Genomic DNA, 22,709 nt, shown 5'->3' on the forward strand with positions numbered 1-22,709 from the left:
AAAAATTACAATGTAGCCCTGCCTTTCAGGTATTTAAAAAATGCCACTTATTGGAAACGTAGTGTGTCTCTAGTGCTTTGTCCTAGCATTGACATTGGAAAGAGAGTTATTTCCAGGAAGAAAGTTTCCCAAATTGTATACATTGTAAGACTGTTCCTGAACTCTGGAACTCTTGCAGCTGTTAACTCTTTGGACCAATCAACAAAGGTTTTCCTGGGGAAAAGCTTCAGCTCCTGGATTGTATAAAACTTTTCCTTAGTGATAGCTACATTTCCAATTGTTCAGTACAAACAAAAATTCAAAAAATCAGGAAATGTTTTCTAGATATTTCTAAAATATGGGTGTGCGGGGGCTGGAAGCAGAGCCCAGCCCTTCTCGGAGACCCAACAGCATTTGGTGTCAATTATTTTATTTGTAATGAAAGGGCTAGTAGGGTATTTTCCACCTTATGTTCTTTCCTTTTACTCAGAAATCAGATAAAAATGTCAAACGCACACACTATTCAATCTTTGGTCTTTGATTTGTGAACAGGAACTGGTCTTAATAAGCTCTATGAATGCAACTGGGAGACCCAACTTGAATGGCCGTGAAAACGTTTTCATCACTGAGACCATGAGAACCAAATCTCTGCCTCCTTGCACACCAGATTTCTGTTTCTAGCGGTATAAATGAAGGCTTCATCCTGGTTTCCCAATGTCTTTATCAGGAGAGAGAGAAATAGGTCTAGTTAGTGTGTCTGCCATTTTAACTATACATCATCGTTGTCACCCAAAACGTTGAGAATCAAAAATGATGGCTCCTCTGGCCAGCTGCTCGGAAGCCACGCCGCCTCCTTCAGAGCACACCCTTGCCACCAGGCCGTCTGAAGACCTGGGCAAAGGAAAGGTTGCTTAGCAGCAGGCTGTGATCCACTGCAGGATTACAAAGTGCACACCATGGATTGTGACCGACGTCGATTTACTGTGCGGCTAATGAAGCTTAGGCTCTGGACCCCTCACTTTCTCTTGCTATGGCCAGCTTTATAAAAACGTGACCAAGCATACGCTGAACCTGAAGGACAGGTCTGTCTCTTTCCACTCCGACGTACCCTCCACCATAACTTCTTTCACAATGGTTGGTACTGAAGGGAACGTAGGCTTTTCAAGGCCTGAGTAGAGGAGGGGATATAGGTACTTAGTTTGGATTTCGTGAGATGAGCCTGGACTATCTTATTTCCCCGAGGGGATGAGATTTCAGGGCTGGGAATGAGGAAGGGTGGGGAGGGAAAAGTGAAAAACAACATGGGAGGAAAACCAGCCCGTCGCTGCTTTACAAACACTGAGCACACGTGCACAGTGCTTCCCTGGCAGTGAACACTTCACTGTGAGCTGTGACTACGAAACTGGTGATAACTAGTCATTAGCTATTGCTATTCTTAGGCTTACTGATGAGTTTCTCCAGACAACTCGCCGCACTGAGGTGGCCTAATGGGCACCTGGGCAGTGCCAGCAACACTCACAAGGCATGCACACACCCAAAACGAGCACATGGCATTCATGATCCAAAGGACACGCCCATCTAAGACCAGCCGCCTGGGCATTTCCATTCCTTCTGGAGCTGAGGACCACATAAAACTAAAACACACTCTGGGTCTCTGAGGAGCTGGATCAAAGTCTGGGGAATATATGCAGAGACATTCAACAAGTTCTCTTCTAATAGAACAGCTGAAAATAGGCTGGTTGACAAGAGTTCCTTGCTGTATGTATTTTTCAAATACTAACTAGGCCCCTTCCCTTTCCCGGGCCCTGGAAACAGAGGAGACACAGCCCCCGCCCGTGGGCCCGTCCAGTCTTGTTGGACAGACCGCACGTCGTTAAAGCAGAGTGCCTGGGCTATGCCAGGGTTTTCTGGGAACACGTGGGGGGCACTACTTTGGGCTGGGGTGAGGAGTGGATGAGTAGGGGCCCGGAAGTATCTCCTGGAAGAAATTATGCAACCACGCTGACACTCAAGCTGGGCAAAACGCTGGTTTGCATCACCGTGAGGTCAACCACCAACCACAGGGCCCCGCTGCCAAGAATGGGGTCCCACGGCTGATCATGACACCCAAATTCACGCACAGTAGGGCTGCACTGTGCTTTATTTTCCAAGTGCTTCTATGACCACAGGTGTAAACCTTGTACAAAGAATACCTGCCTCTCAACTCCACTGTTCACAAGAGCTGACACTAACAGAGCTGAGTCTCAGCCGGAACGGCTGGGTGAAAATGAGTGTGTGCCTAAGACCAAGGAGGATTCGACAGGAACACAATGATCCCAAACCTCGGAAGGCTTGTCGTTACTAAGAAAGGGCGGCTATAAGTGTTTAAAACAAAGTTATTTGGTGAAAATTGAACAGGAGGGCCAAAAGGGATTCAGATAGAATTCTGCCATTTATTCCCGGTGTGATGTGTTCAAGAAACTTGTAGCCAGGGGTTCCCCAGAAAGACTAGTTTAGGGTGTCAGGCAAGGAAACTGAAACCATCCAAAGAGGCAAGTGCAAGCCCGGGTGGAGGGACTCAGCAATGACCATCCCAGTCCGTCTCCTTCCCTCCTTCCGTTTCCACAGCCAGGTTGGTGATGATCCGAAATCCACAGCCCAGCTCCTCACGTCACAGGGAACACTAACCTACCAAAGTAAAGTTAGTACATGCCGGTGCTACAGAGGAGCCACATCAGAAGGAAGAAGATGCTACAACACTTCCGGAAGCCTTGAAACTATGAAAGAAAACTAGCTTGTCAACTGCTATGCTAAAATGTCAATGCAGGGCGCTTGAAAACGTTCTTCTTACGTATTTACCCCACAATTTTTAAAAAATACTAATTTGAACAGTAAAGAAAAAGGTGGCAAGGCAGAGTGCTGCTTATGTGGTTTTAGTTATATTGGTGGGGCCCAAATTAAGTGAAGCTTTAGTGCAAATGATTCTCCAAGCAACCAGGAACTGCTGGGGAAAATTACAGTCTTACAGCTTGTAGATGGCTACTCATATTGGCCAAATAGAAGGGTTTTTCTTCCCTTTCATAAATTTAAATGCTATTAATCATTGTTATCAAAGTCCAAAACATACCAGTGAGACTGAGACTCAAAACAAAATACAGTACAAATTTATTGACTCCCATCATTCTTAGTCAAGATTTAAGCAAAGTAAACAGACAACAGAATTGGATATGAATAAGCAATGAGCTAACATTCCACAGAAATCCTATTTGTCCAAAGAAGCTTATTCCTAAATAAAATCAAATAACAAAATATTCTGCAAAGGATATAACAACAAAATATACACAATTTTAAAACCACATTTGCTTTTCTTTCAACAATAAGCATTTATTTAATGAAAGTTTTGAAGTAAGTCTTGGATTAATGTCAATAAGAAATTATCACTTTTTGAAAATCAGTGTTAACCAAGTATGACTGGAAAACCTGGACGGCACTAATAGATGAACAAAGAGCACTGAGTTCAACTATTTTACAGATTTACAGGAAAATGCTTTGGTTCCCGAGTGACCATCTCTCCGAGGAGTTGCTGAAAAGCTGACACTCACTTTCTCCTCTAGACCCACACGCCGCTGGCCCTGTCCTGTCCGGTCCCTCCCAGCTGGGTGGAAACCCCGGAGCCGAGAACACTGAGCACTGAACAAACATGGCAAAAACCAGGCAAACACCAAACTTCTTAAAGTGCTAGAGCCACAAGAGAAAAATCCATCTCTAAAACTTAAAAAGGCCAGTGTTAAAGAACTTAGTAAAGAATGTGTTAGCATTATTTAAATCAATGCTTTTCACAATTATTGCAAAAACATCGAGACATCAGAAACTGATGAAATGGACTCGTAATATTCCAATATTAACTAGTGCAATTTATAAAGACACCTGTAAAGGATGACATCTAATTACGTTTTAAGAAAATTCAAATTTACTTCCTAGAGTTTCAGATTATGGTTGCATGTGTACACGCACACCCACACGCACGCACATCCACGCACACACACATACACGCACAGGGAACAGGGCTGACTTCAGAATTAATCTCTCCCCTCACCCCGTCCGGTGGCCCACAGGTGAAAATGCCCCCTGCCTCCATGGAAGGCCATGTTGTATTCTCAGCACCAGTGGGTGCAGAGTATGGATTAAAGTATCCCCAGTAACTGCTGGAGCGTATTTTTAAAGAGAAGGCTATTACGACTGGTTCCAGATCAGGAGCCAAGGACCACGCACATCTCCTCACAGATGCACATGACATCACAGTTGACTTATCAAGTGTATATTTTGATAAAAGTATAATTGCATACGAATCATAACCAGTTTTAAAGGGAAATACTCTACTCATCTTGAAACATTACTATAAAAAATGTGCACTATTTGTTGCCTCCATTGCTTACCTTGATAAAAACACGCATTTTACGATGTTCCCTCCCTTCCCAGCGTGAAGAAAATGATTCAGTAACAAGTTCTCAGATCAACAAAGAATATATTAAAACATCTTACATTCTTTCCACAACTGCATAAAAAAGCAGGCAACCTGAACACTTTCTTATAAGGAATAATGAGCTTTCTACATTTTCAAAAACAAATTACAATCAGAAAAAACGTTTTCAAGAATATATTTGCTAAAGAGCAGCAACAATGAAAGACCAAGCTGTCTTATACCAAGTATTTGCCTACCAAGGAAAATTCCTAGAAACCTGCTTATTGAATAAAGCAATTAACTTGTCTCTCATTATTTTACTTCTTAATGTTTAAAATAGTTACACAAGTGGAAGCATAATTTATTTTGACCACCAAAATAAACTCTTTCAGCCTAATGCTTTTTTAAGGTACAGTATAAAAAGTAATAGAAAAACCAGAACTGCATTATAAATGTTTTTGGTTCAAAATTTTATCTGAAATCTTATGTTCCTTGCCTAGACAAAAATGTGGGCTAACAAGTCAAACCACTGGCAACTCTTAAAGCCTAAGAGATTTGCAGAGCCTCTATTTAGATCAAAAATATTTTTTACTGATTAACTTTTATTAAAAAACCTCACAAAAGTGGCATAAAGGTTCAAGTCCTGGATGCTGAATTTACAATGCCAAGATACCGTGTCACGGGATTGTTAGACACTCAACCAGCCAAAGCGATGACCACTCTGAGGGAAACTGTCTCCTGAAGTGATAGCTACCCAGGTGTTCAGAGTAAGAACCACCACATCGCACAGGGAACGAACTCGACGGACAATAATACATCCTAATGTCTGACATAAAATTGTATGCTTTAGCTTGGTCTTTAAAATGCATAGATTTCTTCAAGAAAACATAAAGATGCTGATAACCATTAACTGTAACTTAATTTTACTTTCCTTTTGCCATCAAGTTTAAGGTAAGAGCAGAAACAGGAAGTAACTACACAAATATTTTGGGACTTCTGAGTTTTCAAATGAAAGAATAAAAGGTAGAAATTCATATGCAATTTCTATAATGTACAAAGTCAATTAGTATTTTACAAAAATGCTTATTTCAGACAAAGAGAAGGTCTTTCCCACCACCTTCACTCTGGAATGTGGGCAGTGAGGTGGAGGAGGAGTTCTTTTCTGCTGGAGACAAATTTAAGTACCCAGTACAGTATTTCTTACTCACAGCAGTTAATTTTTTATTTGAAAGAATAACTTATAAAAAAAATAATAAACTTGGGAGTCTTAACCCATATCACTACCTTAAAAGGATTTTGTGTTTCCCCCAATTTTCCTACTTTCCTATGTCTAACCACCCCACACAAGTGAAATAAAAATTGTTCCTTTTGAAACAGCCTCTTGAACTTTGGATAACACCTACTGAAAGGCTTTTCATTACAACTTATACAAAATAGAAAAAAACAAGCCCAAACCCCATGGGCCAAAAGAAGAAAGAAAAACTAATTTTGGACCCTTGATAGTACTTTAACACCTACTTAGAAAACGCTAAGCAGTGGCCTAAAGCAGGATGGTTTCACTATGGATGTTTTACCACGACAAACTCCAACAAACTCTAACAGAACCGATCACAAGACAAAGAGGTAGGAAACTGCATATTGTCAACATCGTTTCTGAAAAGCACGTGCAGACTGCAGTGTGGGGTTTCTCCCTCTGCTTTGAGCCTCTGGAAGTGGTGATTGGGAATTCGGGGATTCAGAGTCACAGGGCTGACTCTGTGAATATAGGTCCTGACCTTATTTGTTATACTAATGTTGTTAATTTCAAAATCGGTGCCATGTTATCTTTGTCCCAAATACACTCAGATTTTTCAATGTGTGGCAGCATAAGCCAGAGAAAACCAAATCTTTAAGTCCTTCCGATGCTGGGCTGAACTTGGAACTGTGACATGGACAGAGCGCAGCAGAAGCCTGAGTACTGAGCCAGTCAGTGCTGAAGCCTGTAAAACGACCTGAGGCCTCCCAGAAATCTCAACATTTTCATCTCCCAGGTTTTCCATCAATAATTACATTAAATGACCCAAGAGCAAGTTTTTCTCTTACAAAAACCTAAGTATTACTATTGCTGATGTAAATTTCTCACAATTTTCATACAAGAGTTCTACATGACCACGAAATGCCAAATATTTTTTATCAAGTGTCAGGATCTAACTTGTTAAAGTTGAGGTTTATCATTTTTTTATTGCTAGAGTATTCTAAAGACCTAAATCAACACTGCAAACTACTCCACTCCTTCCTGATGAGTTCTGGACTTAAGAACATGGCTGAGACTTAACTAGAACTTAGGTGTCTGATATAATCAAAAGAAGAAATCCTTTAACTGCAAATCAGTTAGTACTTCACTAACTGCAAATCAGTAAGCAAACAAAACCACCCCAAGTAGGAGACTATACCGATACTGTGGAATGAGGAACCATGCAAACAGCCAAGACCAATCAATTTCAACATCAATGAAGTCAGGTCGTCCTGTGACTGCAAGGACCAGAAACACAGTATTTTTTAGAGTTTTCCTAAGTTGAGTAAGGACATTACTAATTAACATCAGTTTACCTCAAACTTATACTCAAGTATAACAATTTCCAACCTTTATTATTCTTTTGTAAAAAATATTTTGCTTCTTATGATGCATTTCACAACTTAGGCTGAAATCTGGAGACCGCCCCCATTCGTTACAGGTGAAAGGGGAGGTCTTTCAATTGTGGGTTTGTTCATGACTCCAAAGACTAAATGCGGTCTTGAATGTCCTATGGCAAAGTTTACACATGAACTGTCTTTTAAATGTGATTGCTGAAAGGGGTGGGGCATGGTAAAAAAGTGTGTCTGATTCCTGGGGCACAAACAGTTTCTCTGTGGCCGGAGCTGCATTTTCAGACACACCCGTTGGACTGTTGGGCTCCAGGGGCTGGATCTTGGGCAGTGGTGGGGGTGGGGGCAGAGGCGGCGGTGACGGAGAGTTTGTGGGAACAGGGCACGCTTCAGATTCTTTATGTGCCGAGTCCTCTGTAGCCTGAGACATATGGGACTGGAAGTGACTCCAGAGCCGGAAATTGGTGCGAAAAGCCTTGTTGCAGACGTGACAGATGAAGGGTTTCACGGAACACAAGAGCTCCTGGTGCCGCTCCAGCTGCTTGGGCGCCGTGAAGGTCTTGCCACACTTCTCACAGGGCCATAGTCCCGGGTCCTTGCTCGAAGCTGCCTCTTTGGGAGCCGTGCTGGCCTCAGGCGCCACTTCCTCAGCTTCCTCCAAAGGCTCCTCTTTGACTTGGATCTTCAGTTGCTTCGAAAGGCTGAGGTCTTCGGGGAGACAGGAGGAATCTTCTGAATCGAAGTTGACTTGCTCTGAGCAGTCACTGAAGGCGCTGTCATCCTTTGCTGCGACAACGTGGTTTGCTTTCTGAGGTTCAGGCTGGGCCTGGGGCCTGGAGGAGCTGGGGACTTCTCCGTTGTGGTCTAGGAGGGGTAAGGAGAAGTTTTCAGCTGGAGCCATGGTGTTCTGATTGTGGACTTCAACCTGGTGCCGCCAAATGCTGAAGGAGGACTTGAAGGTGCGCATGCACTCGAGGCACGTCAGCTTCTTGTACTCACACTTGCTCTCGTGCTCGTGCTTGAGCTCAGGCGAAAAGAACCTAAGGCTGCAGTAGGGGCACACGGTGGCATTTCGGCACAGTCGCTCATGGCTGCCTTGCTCTAGGAGAGAAGAGAGCTTAGCGTTACAGAGGCGGCACTGGAAAACCTCCTTGCTCTCTACCGGACCGTCAAGAGCGGGCGCTTTCGGCTTAGCGACCTTGTGTCCTCCAAGGGGCTTCTCTCCCGGGTGCATCTTTATGTGCTGTTTGAACTGAGAGAGAAAGCGATAGGCCTTTCCACAGTAAGTACAAATGTACACGCCTTTGGCTCGCGACCTCAAGTTCCTCTTGATGACTTGAGCTGGGGAACTACTCTGCCCCTGAAAACCGGGCTTGCTGCGCCTCAACTTAATGATCAGGGCCTTCTTAATCTCTCTCTCTCTCACTATGTCAATCAGCTTTCTTTGGAACTTTTCGTCCAGAACGGCATGTGAACTGGAGGCCGGCGATGGGTTCCTCACTATGCCGTGCTGGGTCTGACAGTGGGTCCACACCTTGAAGTTTGTGTGAAACCGCTTGTGACAGATGTCGCAAGCGTAGGGCTTTTCTGGGTTGTGGTACATGTTAACGTGCCGGTGAAGGCCTGCGGTTGACCTAAAGATCTTAAGGCAATGTCTGCACTTAAACTTTCTGTTTGGTCTTGTTCCCTCTGACTCACCAAATGCATCTCTGCTCAAGTCAGAATCTGGAAAGTCTGCGCCGAGAGGGGGGCCTGAGCTTTCCTCAAGATTCTCTTCCGCCACCAGAGAGCCATGCGCGTCCACCTTTAGCTTCTTCAACGGCAGCCTGCGGTCCGCCTGGAACCTCCTTTTTGCTGGGAGTCTGCTCATGTCTTTTTGGTCATCTTCTGTTTTCAGAGTAAGGTCTCTTGAGCTGGACGCTGCCGCGGCGGCGTCTCCCACAGTGACCCGAATGATGTCGGAGGGATCCGCCGGGGGGCTCCGGGGCTCTGTTTTGATTCGAACCTCGGCAACAGGGGGGGCACCTTCCCTCTCCATGGACTGAGAAGCACTGAAGGACCTGAGGCGGTGTGGCGGTGCGGCTGGAGCCCCATCACCCGGGGCTGGTTTCTCACTACCCTCTTTTGAAGATGACTTTTGAGATATAGCACAAAACACATTCCCTGGTGTGTCGCTTGGCCCTGCAGGTGACCCCTGGGAAGATTTCAAATCTATTGAGGGTGAGTAGACAGGAACCTGGCTGTCCATCGACAGTGACCGTCGCAGGAGGCTCTTAACCAGCGGGCCACTTCTGTCGATGCTCTGGTTTGCAGACGCAGACCCACTGGACGGGATCACCAAGCCCAACTTTGAATAGTACAACAAGTTCCTGTCCTCGCCCGGGCCATTTCCTCTGTTAGTTTCTTTTAATAGATAGGGGGTCTCTGATGAGCTTCGAAGAGCCAGAACAGGTGGCCGTGGCCTTTTCAAAGCCAGCTCTATAGCTTTTCCTTTGGGCAGCTGACTGCTTCCTCCGGGCCTGTCATCCACTGCCTCTCTGTCCTGCGGAGGTGCAGAAGGCAGGGCTGCATTCCTTTTCACCAGACCGCTTCTGTTTGTATCATCCAAAGATCCAGAACGCTCAAGAGGCTTTGCGTATCCCACAGAACCATCCTTTGGCCAACTCTTTTCAGTTGATGACAAATCATGAAGTGGTTCAATTGGTTTGGGAACGTGTGGCTTACTGGTATTGGCCTTGACTGCAATGCTCGGGGAGGGCCGGGAAGTATGGCTTAGATCGGGGGGACTTGGACTCACGGTCTTCCCTTGTGCTTCATTCCTGCTTTGACAGACAATGACACTTCTCTTTTGAGAACTGTTTTCATCATGTTCTACGAATAGTCTTTTTCTGTTGGGACATATTGGGAAGGGTGCTTGAGGTGTTTTAGAGACAATGTTAGTCAGGAAAGATATCCCAAGGCTGTAGCCCAGCTCCTGCACAGCGGCGAGGCTGCCTTTCTCAACAAAGAGAGATGAGGAATAAATGTAGTTCAGGACGTTGTCAAAAGCATCTGGCTCACAAAAGTCAAGCTGAAATACAGTTTGTGACTCATTCGCCTTATCTGTGAACAAACTATGAAAGTATTCACTGCTGGCAGCTAAGACATTTTTATGAGCTCGAAACTTCTGGTCTCCAACAATCAGAAGCACATCGCACAGCTGTCCTTTGAGGCGCTCCTCGTTGAGCGCACTCAGGAGAGAGATGGCATGTGCTGGGTTGATGTAATGCTGCAATCCCTCCATCGCCTGGGCGTATCTGAAAGAAAAAGTGTAAAGTTATTATGAACAACGCAGTGAAAAGCTCTCCACCAGGCAAAACGCTCCTCAAGGGCAGGGACTACCAGCTGTCTTTTCAGAGGTGCCAATATTTAGCATATTACAGGTACACAAAAGCTTTTTGGATAAACAATCTTATTTAAATAACACGAAAAATATGAGGAAACAAGTCTCATGGTGTAAGTAGATGATGAATCATTAAAATTGAAGGACTTCAGGAACTAAAGACTGTAACACAGGAATTTTCAGACCATCCAAAGGGCTGCAGAACTTGGCAGTTACATACAGAAGCAGTATTTGAAAATAACAGTTTATTATTATTATTATTATTATTATTATTATTATAATAAATGGAAGAGGTCTTACCCATCTTCCGTTTGGTTCTGTCCTTATTAGTCCAGAGAACGAGTACGAAGTACTGAAATGCCTTAAGTCCTCAATTCCTAAGGAAATCCTCTTATTACTGGGCAGGGGTTCAGAAAGAGTCACCCAAGATGTGCCTCTGTGGTATGTAGGTTATTTTGAGCTAAAGGCAACTGAGACCCCAAGGGAAACTTTGCCCTCCCCCCATCCCCAACAACCTAGAAGAATTGAATTAGGGACCTTGCTCATAATAAAATTATCAGATAACCCTTTTGACCTCTCTATAGAGCAGGGCAAACTACTAATTACTGACATCTGCTCTTCTTACCGTCCTGCAATGACCCTCCTCTCCTCTGTAGCCCCAGGTGCCTTACCTCATCCTTAGCTCAGAATGTCACACGTCCCTCATTGTCCCTGCCTGTCTCTGAACCGCTCCTGTATGTGGGGTTCTCATATGTAATTAAATTTGGTTATTTTCTCGTTAACCTGTCTCATGTAGATTTAATTATTAGACCAGCCGAAAAACCCTAGAAGGATAGAGGACAGTTTCTTCCTCCCCACAACTGGGTACATTTATCTGCAATGTGAATTGCTAAGAATGGGTTGCGAAGTAGAGGTCTCACCAGACCTTTAAAAATAGGCACAAATTTGGAAAGTGAAAAATCATTTGCTACTTACTACTGTATCCTAATTACTATTTAACAAAGGTTAGAAATGTTAAAGAATAAGACTTTGTTTTCATTTTTATGCTAAACACCTTGCAACCTCCTGAATATTATTTCCTTACCAAATCACGTCTGACAACAGCACAAAGGAAACTTTGGTGTGGGTCTAAACTAAATTATTACTAATTCAAATGTAAAGGCGAGACACAAACTGGGTGCAGGCTCTGCCCGAGATGCTGGGGTTGAAATGCTGGCACCTCCCTTGCTCTTCATCAGCCTCTCTGATTATCAGGTCTCTTCCTTGAAATGGGACATGGACCATGCCCTCCATTCTGGTCGTTGCAAAGATGAGGTGAGCTAGCATCTCATACATAGTTAAGAACTTGACAAATGTTGAGCAATTTTCAAAAATTGCAGGATTAATAGGCATTTAACTCAGTATCAAAAAAAGGGGGAGGTTCAGAAGAACCCCCACCTGTGTTCTGGACAAAGAGCCTTTTCGTGAAGAGGTGGTACTCGACTCCAAGTCTGAGCCTTCACGTAGGCTCTGTCACTGTAACACCTCATCTCTGTAGTTTGATTTTATAATGCCACCTTTTCCTTAAGAGCCATGACATTCACTTTTAATATTAAAATGGATTCACAGTAACCAAGCCTATTTGTGACAGTTCTATCATTCGCTAGAGGCAAGCTGTCAATACACCAAACTACATATCTGGCATGTGCAGGTTCTCCTCTGGCTTCAAAGGACCAGCCTCTGCTGCTCAACCAGGCCTGGGCTCTTCAGAAGAGCCCACAACAAGAGTCTGGTAGGTCACCTACCTGGAGTGACCAAGCATCGTACACCATGTTCTTGATAGTATTCTGACTCCATTACAGTGTTGACTCAATTTAACCAACTCAGAGGCATGACTTTGCTTCTGGGGACAAAGCCTGTAGCCTGTTCACTATCACCTCAGTCGGACTTCACCGAGTTTCTGTTCGTTTCTGCCCATCATTATTTCATATAGGTGGTGAATTTTAATTCCTCTGTGATTGCTTGATAAAGGTACTTTTCCCTTTCTGTTAGCCATCTTAATTTCTCACTTAACCCTGCAGTATTGTCTTTATAATCACACATCTTATGTGCAAGGAAACTCTTGCCATCTTTTACAGAGATCAGCAGAGAGAGAAATAAGGTTATAATGCCACACGTATCAACTCAGCCAAGCACTAAACAGGTTTTAGTGCTAATAATTTTTGAGAAAGCTAGTTCAGATGTTGCCACAGGGAAAAGCAACAGATGCAGAATCAAAAGCTCGACAAGTATTTTTCAAAGGGGTTTCTTAAAATCAATTTAGTGGTATGAAACTGGTAATAAAAAAATGACTAGGGCAGAGGGAAAACGCCAGAACGTCTCAACTGTAGCAAGGCTAACTACGACCTTGTGGGGCTCGTTTCACTTCTGTGCACACATCCACACATGTAAGCAAGTACTGGGTTGGGATGTACAATACACTCCTTCCTGTGGGTCAGAGTCAAGGCAGGGTGAAAGTCAGTGCTCTAGGCTAATCAACCTTTCTGAGCCTCAACGATGCTCTTGTGAGGATTAAATGAGAAAACAGTCATTGTTACCACTTACTCATTCAATAAAATGGCATCTGAGAAGGCCCGAAGAAGGCAAGGATGAGCCATGAGGATGATCACTGAGGAAGAGCGTTACAGGCAGAGGGGAGAGCCAAGGTAACAGCAGGGCCGGAGCACAGCCGAGGAAGCCATGGAGGATGACACGAGGAGAGGCTGTGCAGGGCTGGGTGGACGCGTTGATAACTGTGCTTCTTACCAGGAGTAACTGGGCAGCCATGGGAAGATTCTGTGCAGAGGAATTATGTTTAAAAGTATCTGGACCATGGAAAATAGGGAAAGGGTGGAAGCTGGGGGGCCAGCTAGGATTGTGCTGCAATGAAACAGGTGAGACACGATGGTGGCCTGGACCAGCTAGGAATCTACTGCAATGATCCACAAGACACTATGGTGTCTGGGTGGGCTAGGGCTCTAATGCAAAGATCCAGGGGAGACACGATGGCAGACTGGACCAGTTAGGAGTCTACCTCAGTGATGCAGGTGAGACACAATGGCGCCTGGACCAGGGCAGCAGCAGTGGAGACTGAAGCAGTCATTAGGATTTCTGACGGACTGACTGTAGAGGATAAGGTGAGCAGATAAGGGTGTCTCCAAGAGCTCTACCAGGACAGCCGGAAGGATGCCATTACTTGAGATAAAATTTGATAGAAAAATCGGTTCAGATTTTTTTCAGGAATTCAGCTTTGATATTTTAAACGCTAACAGATACCTATTCATTAATGTACCCTTTACGGGCACCTTTCCCTGCTTCACTTTCCCTACAACCTTTCTTGTGCTTCCTGGGATCACTTCCCAAATAAACATCTGCATCGGAACCCTTGCCTCAGGGTCTGCCTTTGGGGGAATCCATAAGACCCCAAAGGAACCTGAAACTATAGGTAGAGGCTGAAGAACTGTGTGAAGATAACACCGAGTGAGATTCTGTCCCTGAGCGTGAGCAGATGCTATTCCACACAGCACCTACACTCTATTCCTACTGCCAAAGGTCAACGTTTTCTCATTTTTCATTGTTTAGAAAAGCTTCCTCCTTTTGCTTTCTTCAAATTATCATCCCTGTTTTCTCTTCCAATCCCCTGAACCACAGGCTTCTACAATCTTTGAACAAAAACATCTGGAAATCAGGGAACAATAAGTCACTCAGAGTTGAGTTTAAGAGAAACAGTTACTGTCACTGAAAATTATTTGGGAATTAAAAGTATTCATTTGACTGTAACTTCCACTTAGAGTCATCAATGAGACTCCTTGCCCAAGAACTAGCTAAGCATGTCCCAATTCCTGATATACCTGATAAACAACTCTATAGTCTATTCCCTCAAACACTAATTGAACATTTAAGGCCACATGCTACTATACACATTTTCATTCATTAACTCAGTATTTACACAAACCTTAGGCTGTAGGTACTATAATTGTCCCCATTTTACAGATGAGGAAACAAAGGCATGCAGGGATAAGTAACACGCTCAAGGTCACATAGACAGTAAGCAGCAGAACAGGACTCACACCAGGTGACTGGCTTCAGAGGCCACTCTCTCAACCCCAATATTACCAGCCTCTAGTTTCCTCTCTTCTCACAGAAACACCTGAGCTGGGTGCTATCATCATGTCTGTTTCACAAATTAGGAAACAAAAGCACTGAGAGGTCAGGTTATGTGCTCAATGTCACCCAGTCAGTTAGTAGTGGGTATGGAGTGTGGCCTGAGCCCGGACTCTTAGTCATCATGTTACATGCTTCTCATAGCTGGGCACCCGTCTAGCATGTGCCAGAACTGGCTAGACGTGGAAGATACCAATCTGACAGGCATGGTCCTGCCTTACGGTGCTTGAAATCTTGCGTGGGAACAGGACAAGCCAATCTGTCACCACGCTCCAATATGCTAAGCACCAGATGGGTATGTACAGAAGTACAGAGGGCAAATAAGTGATGGCACTGATCCAGGTGAGAGGGAAACAGGGAAGACATTCAGGGTAAGAGGCCTTATGAACAAGCAGAAGTTAAGAACATGGGAGGAGTCAGGAAGGGTGAAGGGCATTTCAAGGACAGGAGCAGTGTGCCCAGCATCACAGAGACAAGACGGTGCCTGGCTGGAGCAAAGGATACATGGAGGGGAAGGCAGGCACTGAGGCTGGAGGGGGGATGGAGGCCTGAGGGCCCTGGGGACTACACTAGAGGACTGTAAGAGGAGCATGACTTCTCCCACCTTTCCAGTACCCAGCACAAAGGGTCTAGATGTCTGGAGCAACAGTGCAGGGCAGACCCCTCACCTTCAGGTTGAGGCCCTTGCTTTTAACTTTTAATTCAATTACTAAAACTTAAAAACAATGGCCCCTTTCCTGGTAGAGCTGCAAACAAATAACACTTTAAACTTTTGTGTTTCAATGACAGTTCGTGTATTTATGGAGTTTAACAACTAAAAATATAAAATGCTACATTAAGAATGAAGGCAGAAAGGGGAAAAAAACCCATAACTGCTAAATACCACGAGATGATCCAGCAAAACAACCTTTGTGGCTGGTGGATGTGCCGACTGAATTATCAAAACCTGCTGCCTTTTCTGTTCTTCTGCCCTCAGACAAGGCTGGCTTTGTTACCGGATGCACTCTCTCCCATAAATCTGCTGGCTCATCAAACTAATTTCTCATGTATGTTTTAATTATGAATAATCAGCCTCTGACTTATAGAAGACAGTGCATCATAAGTTTAAAAGCTCTTACGTATACAACACATTGCCACTGCATCCATGTCCTGTACCTTTTCCTTCGCTGGTCTCTACGTGACTCATCGGTGCAGGTATACCATGTTAGTCATGGTGGAAAAACCTCCACTCTTAAGAGAAAACTGGGTGAAATGTAAAGAAAAGTCCCCTTTATAAGTGTCAGAAAAGCTGGGAGGAAATCCCCCAGGAAAACCAAATTCTGAAGCAGGGCTGGCTTGCTTACCACTTGGATCCCCGCACACAAGTATCTTCCCAAACTCTGCCTGAATTGTTTCTATTTCATGCTGTTTCCTGAAATTTCAAAATGAGAGTGTCTTTACAGTTAACAATTCATGGAAAGACTTTCAAATCAGTGTACCTGCCTCAAACCCTGGCTTTGCCACCTGTTAGATATGTAACCTTACAAAGATCACTCGACCTTTCTGAGTCCTAGTGGTTTCCTTAACCTGAGGAGCGGGGCTAACACTACCCATCACAAAGGATTTTCATGATGAACAAAAGACACAGTATGTTTGAAAGTTCCTAATACATATAGTGTTTCCTATATGGCAAGCACACAGTTTACTTCCTTCCTTTCCTGAATGGTTATGTGGGCCTGCTATACGCCACGTATCACAAGAGGTGCTGCTGACGGCAGATGAATGAGCTGGCTGGCTGCCTGTTCTCTGGTAGCCATGGCAAGACAGACATGCGTGATGAAGGATACAAGAAGTATATGGTAATAATGATTTCAGGAAACAGTTAACTGGGCCAGGGTGTGTGTGTGTGGATGAGTGGACAGGGGGACATCAGCAAGGTGGGACTCGTAGCTCACTTGACTATCACAGTAACACTGCAGGTTTCATTCTTCATATTTCTACCGCAGATACTTTTCAGAAACACTCATCTGATCCTAACAGGGCTTCAAAACTCCTGAAGTCTTCCCCTGGTCCAAAGTCCTTCACAACTGGATTCCAGAAAATGAATTCATACCGTGACCTCAAATTCCTCAGGCACTAAATGCTAAGAGGAGCGGGGAATTCATATTTTAATATAATTTAATTCAGCGCAAATAATTTCCTCTTTATACCAAATTTAGATCAGTTGCAAGGAGTTAGGATTTTTTTTTTTTTTAAATATATCTTTATTGATTTCAGAGAGAGGAAAGGAGAGGGAGAGAGAGAGAGAGAAAGAAACATCAATTATGAGAGAGTCATTGGTCAAGCCCACAACCCGGGCATGTGCCCTGACGGGGAATCGAACCCCGATTGCCTAGGATCGACGACGCTCAACCGCTGAGCCAGGCCCGGCCGGGCAGGAGTTAGGATTTTTAAGGGCATAAGTGGAAGGCAGGCCACTTTAGAACACACAGCATTCTGGGGATAGAAACAGAAAAAGGCCAAGCACAGTAAGCACTTGGATAAAAAAAAACTTGGAGATGAGTAAGGGGCTCAGAAAGGAAGATGGGAAGGGACCAAAATAACCTCACCAACTTTCTAGTTTTGGAGATGAAAACTCAGGCTGGCATTAGAGCTAAAGTACATTAAAAATCAAATCAGCTGCAAGACTAGCACACAAAACTCTTACTACCAGTTCTATAGGGAAATGTCTCTTTACATTTAAAGTATTAACCTAAAATTGAACACAGGGCACAGAATCCTTTGGAATGCTGGGGACTGCTTATGTAGTCCTAAACTGGCACTGGGATAAAGAGAAGAAATGAATGTAACAAAAAGTAAACACACAGTGAAACTGCACCTACATTTGACTTTGAAATATAAACACACACACACTATTCCGCCCCAAACCCTCACCTCTGGATTTAGCTGACTCTCTCCATTTGATTTTACTATTAGATGGGGACAGGAAGCCGGCTCCGAGTTCAGGCCTTATCATCACTCACTCCAGGTCAACGTAGATGCAGAAATTATCTGAAGCTCCTCAGATTTCAAAGCCAGCCTGGCTTATCTGATCCTTCAAGAGAGTAATGTCACTCACTGCCTTGAATTCCATCTCACCACATTTTCAGTCTCTAGAGAAGGTCTGGTTTTGGTTAAAGGTGTGTTCTCGGCACCTCCAGCTGAATGGCTCTACTGTAGCTCAGTTTAGGGTGAGACGAGCCTCTCTGGTCCTGGCCGCCCGACAGCCACTCCTCCTCCGTCCTGCTGCTACAGGAGGCCCTTGATTTGGCTTTGGAAGAACTATCCTTCTCCCCCTAAGCACAGGCTGACGCCTGCCCTCCCTTGCTCAGGGGTAGGTATACAACCAAAGCCAAGCTGATTAGAAACTTTCTCTCTGAAACGGGGGCCTGAGAATGACAACAAAGGCTGTAAATGATTGGAGCTGATTTATCTCAGCAGTGGCCTGGGAGTACAGCCTGCCAGTGCCCGGCTACACACATTCCTGCAGTTATATATCACAGTTTTTAATCTCTCCCAGTCCAATTCCTTAGCTTTTCCTTAAACCTCAAGAGCAACCCTGTATCTTTATAATAAATTCCTTTTCCTATTCAACCTAATCAACTTTTTTCCTGTTCTTGTTATTAAATGATCCTAACATATTTCTAAGTGGTATTCATTCTTCCCGTCATACCTCCCAAATTCGATACACTGCTGCTCAGCTGAGCTTTCTAAAACAAAGCTTTGATCATTCATCGGGTGTCAACATTAAGTATTACTATTATTAATTCAACTTAACTGAGCTCCTATTAGATGTGCAAGAAGGCATGATAAGATATACCTGAAATCCAGGGGTGCACAAAATAGACAAGGCCTCCACTTTTTAGTGAAGTAAATCAGACGATAGACAGGGCAACAAATAAAAAAGATGCGTTCAAATTGTGCTAAGTGTTATAACGGAAAGAAATAGGGTGCTTTGACTGAGTGGAGTAGCTAGCGGTTTGGAGAGGATGCTCAGGAAATGCCTTGATGTGACATTTCAGCTGAGACTTAAGAACTGAGTGAAGAGAGCCAGGCTTGACTCTCTTTAAAAACAAAATAACAAAAACAATGGTTCTTCATTAGGCTAAAATGCAACATTTATAAAATGAGTACTCCAAGGTTCTGGAAATTTGGTTTCAAACCACTCTTTGGATTTTCTTCCCCTTAGTTATCCTGGTGGTAACTTCCTGCTTCAGACACCTCATCTCTGAGACACAACCTGCACACGTTGCTGCTTCTATCACCCAATCTGTAACGTCCCACCCCTCTAACCCCTCCCCAGCACTCCACTCAGCTCAACAGTAATCTTTCAAAGCTCAACTCAAGTTCTAATTAAGCCTCTGTCATGGGCTGGACTGTGCCCCCTCCCCGCCCCCATTCATACGCTTAAGTTCTAACCCCTAGTACCTCAAAATGTGTTATTGGGGACATGGTCTTTAAAGGGTAATTAAATTAAAATGAGGTCTTTGGGCCCTACTCCAATCTGACTGGTATACTCATAACAGAGGTTCGATGATGTGAAGACAGAGAGAAGACGGCCATCTACATGCAAACGAGAGGCTCAGGAGAAATCAACCCTGCCTATACCTTAATTTTGGTCTCCCAGGCTCCAGAACTGAGAGAAAATACATTTCTGTTGTGTAAGCCATCTGGTGTGTGGTACTTTGCCATGGTAGCCCTAGCAAACTAATACACCTTCCTTGACTACTTCAGTGTACGCCTTTCAACTCCTGTACTACAGAGTGGCAGCCTTTATGTGGTGTTTACTCAGTGCCTAATATTGTTAGTCACCCGTGTCCGTCCAACAGAACTGTAAGCTATTTAAGGACTGAGAATCCACTGAATATCTTTTGACTCTTTACAATGCTCAACACAATACCTTGCATAACAAAGTATTTGATTTTCAACACTCTGACATTCCAATGACATACAGGGGTGGAAATCATGCCTTTTGCTTCCTAACATAAAGCTGGTCCCACCACTGCCCCGCTTTAGAATATTATACTGATTTTCCTATTACTTCCTAGATAAAATCTAAATACTGGACTGACATACAGGACACTTCATACTCTGGTTGCAAATCATCTCTCCACCCTTATTTGACACTTCTTACCATCCACCCTACAAACCTGCACACCTGTTATCTACCATCTAAAATATCTTTCTTGCTCTGCCGGTGTGGCTAGCGGTTGCACATCGACCTGTGATCCAGGAGATCTCAGTTCGAATCCCGGTCAGGTCACATGCCCGGTTCCGGGCTCGATCCCCAGTGAGGGGCATGCAGGAGGCAGCTGCTCAATGATCCTCATCACTGACATTTCTCTCTCTCTCTCCCTCTCCCCTCCTCTCTCTAAAATCAATAAAGACATATTTAAAAATAAAATAGCTTTCTTACCTTCCCTTTACTCGGCCAACTTCTACAGAAAGACCCAGCTCAGTGTCACTGTTCCTACAAAGCTCTAGTAATCTGCTGGCAGCCAGGCGCTCAGTCATCTACCTACCGTAACACTCCACCCCTCCGCAGTAACACGACTATTGCAAGTGATACGCTTTCATGTCTCCTTCAGGAATCCCTACAAGGGAGAGCCCTTGTGTCCACCTGTGCATCCCTAATGCTTAGCACAAGGCCTGGCAGGTGTCTACCGGGCAGGGAGAGCAATCGCCCCAGGGAGGCCTGAGACTGGACTTGCTCACCTTTACTGCTCCAGGCTCTGCCGCGGAGCCCAGCAGGCGGCAGCTTTCTCTGGGTTCCTGGGGCCCTAGTTTACCACTGGACAACGGCGCTGACCTGTTTATCTGCCTGCGCTTCTCCCGGGGACCCCAGGCCGTCCGGCGCCCAGTGAGCCCCGTTACGGGCCGTCCCACGCGTCCCGGGCGGAGGCGCGACCCTGCCCGTCCCGCGCATCCCCGCATCCCCGCTCCGCCGCCAGGCCCCAACCAGCAGCCTCCGCCCCTCCCGGCCGAGTCCTGCCTCCAGCTGCCTCCTCCCCGCCCGGGGCTCCCCTCGGCGACTCGGCGCCTTTTCCGTCGCAACCTAACTAATGCCTCCTGCCCTGAACACTGTCAACCCGAGGGCAGGGCAGTCATAACCTTTTCAACTTTTATTCCCACGGAATGAAGCACACCCCACGTTCCACAAGCAGTGCGAGAAGAATGAATTAAAGTTACTTTGAAGCAAGCCGGTGCCCCGAAATTCTGCTTTCTTTTTAACGTCAACATTTTGGGATGCTTAAATTTATACGGAATGACGACTAGTCATGAGGGATGGATGAGGCACTGGCTCCGGGCGCTGGGGGGAAGTTTGAAAAATAACTGCCACCGAGAAGCCCTCCTAGAGCGGAGGAGCCCATCTTCTGGCCTCGCCCATGACTCAGGGCCGCCGTGAGGAACAATCCGGACGGTGCTGTAAGCGCCCCGGCCTCCGGCGCGGGCGGCAGGAGCCGGACGGGGACCCCCCGCCCCACGGAGGCGATCCCGCCGCAAATCCTGACTAAAATCCTGACGCCTCCCAGCGCAGCGCCGCACGGCCGAGCCGAGCCGCAGCGCGCAGCCACCGGGCTACGGGCGAGGCCGGGGGGCTCCCACAGCCAAGGGCACCCCCTCTGCAGCAGCTGCGGAGCTGGAGCCCGATACGCGCGCGACCCGGGCGATGCGAGACCCGTCACAGGACGAGGGGGCTCCGGCCACGGCAGGCTCCGGGGTGGGGGCTCCCCGCCGCCGCCGGCCGCAGCCTTCAGACCGGGGCTTTCCCGAGCGGGGGACCGTCCGCAAGTCCGGCGGAAACGCTCGAGGCCGGCGGCGGGGAGTCACGGGAACGGGTCTTCCCGAGGGCCTGGGGGACAGGCGTGCGCTCCGGGTCCAGGCGTTCGGCCGCGGGCCGGCCGGGAGGCAAGGGCGCGGAAAGCAGAGTCGACTTGGGTGACTGACTGACTGACTGTCTGACTGACTGACTGACTGACTGACTGACTGACTGACGGGTCGGTGAAGCCGGCAGCCGCCAGGAGGGGCCCGAGGGACCGGCGGGTAGAGGCGCAGGCCGCGGCAGGTGCGGGGGTCCCACCGCCCCTCCGGCTTCCGCGCACGCTCGCGCGCCCCTCAGCGGCCAGCGGCCCGCCGCCCAAACCGCGCCGGACGGGAGCACGCGCCCTTGACCGAAAAGGCGTCCCAACCGTTCGGCCCAGTAGCTCGCGCGGAGGCCGGGCGCGCCCGCCCCCAGGGCCACCTGGCGGGGCGAGGGAAGCCCAGTGAGGGACGGAGCGTGCGCAGTGGCGAGGGCGAGGCCAAGTGCGGGAAAGGAGCATGCGCAGTGTGAAGGCACAATCGGCTACGTGGGAGCCCAGGACATGCTCGGTGAGGGAAGGGAGCCGGCGCACGCGCAGAAGCCCTCGGAGCCCGCAACCCACGGGAGGAGAGGAAAAAAAGGAGAGAAATCACCTCAGAGTTACGTCAGGAAAGGCTGTGTTTTGCGGGGAGGCTCTGGCCTCCCACGGGGCCCCCCAGGTCTCCCAGGGCGAGGGGTGTGACAGTTACTCACCGGTCTTCAGCCCGGAGGCAGATGCCGGGTCCCTTTCCGCTCACACTCGGCTCGCGCGCGCCGCAGCCGCCGCTGCCGCTGTGATTCCATCCATCTTGAATTTGACGTCATCCCACACCAGGGATGAGGTCATCGCAGGCAGCGCTCGTCACGTGCGCGGCGCTGTGATTGGCCGCCGGGGGCCCAGGGGCGGGGCGAGGGAGGCGCGCGGCGCAGGGGGCGGGGCAGGGGCGGGGCGAGAAGAGGCGAGGAAGGGACGGGCCCGAAGGGAGAACGGCCAGCGCCGCAGCCCGCGTCCTCCCGCGCTCGCCTTCCGCTCGCTTCGCGACCGCGTCCTCCGGTGCCCGGCTCCTGCCCGGACCGCGCCCGCGTCCTCCTCCAGCCGACGCCAGCGTCCTCCCGGCGCCCGCCTTCCTCCCGCTCCGCGCTCTCGCCCGGCCAGAGGCGGACTCCTGGCGGCCGTGAGAGGAGGTGGCGGCGGGAGGGGCGCGCGCCCCGGGAGGCTGTCGCGGCCGTTCGCCCCGCCC

General features: G+C 47.0%; 1 protein-coding gene across 3 annotated transcripts; it reads right to left on the reverse strand.

The window, feature by feature from the left end:
• Positions 1 to 3,106: 3,106 nt before the first annotated feature.
• Positions 3,107 to 22,268, reverse strand: ZBTB21 (zinc finger and BTB domain containing 21). Of its 3 annotated transcripts, XM_087818433.1 has the most exons (3): positions 22,183 to 22,268; positions 13,011 to 13,241; positions 3,107 to 10,341 (listed from the first exon to the last, which is right to left on the reverse strand). In XM_087818433.1, the coding sequence occupies exons 2-3, from the start codon at positions 13,061 to 13,063 to the stop codon at positions 7,152 to 7,154; spliced, it is 3,243 nt and encodes a 1,080-aa protein (XP_087674559.1). In that variant the 5' UTR covers positions 13,064 to 13,241; positions 22,183 to 22,268; the 3' UTR covers positions 3,107 to 7,151. The 3 variants fall into 3 exon arrangements, with proteins under 3 accessions (XP_087674559.1, XP_016076488.1, XP_016076497.1); XM_016221002.2 differs by lacking the exon at positions 13,011 to 13,241 and having other exon boundaries at positions 22,183 to 22,267; XM_016221011.2 differs by lacking the exons at positions 13,011 to 13,241; positions 22,183 to 22,268 and adding an exon at positions 10,728 to 10,977.
• Positions 22,269 to 22,709: the final 441 nt, after the last annotated feature.

The sequence above is a fragment of the Miniopterus natalensis genome, chromosome 6 (assembly GCF_054644295.1).
Source record: "Miniopterus natalensis isolate mMinNat1 chromosome 6, mMinNat1.hap1, whole genome shotgun sequence".
NCBI lineage: Eukaryota > Metazoa > Chordata > Mammalia > Chiroptera > Miniopteridae > Miniopterus > Miniopterus natalensis.

Excerpts from the sequence above, each read along its gene's own strand:
- ZBTB21 (XM_087818433.1), bottom strand. The coding sequence starts at position 13,063 with ATGGCTCATCCTTGCCTTCTTCGGGCCTTCTCAGATGCCATTTTATTG. Across the intron at positions 10,342-13,010 it reads GATGCCATTTTATTGAATGA|ATACGCCCAGGCGATGGAGG; the intron begins GTAAGTGGTAAC and ends TTTTTCTTTCAG.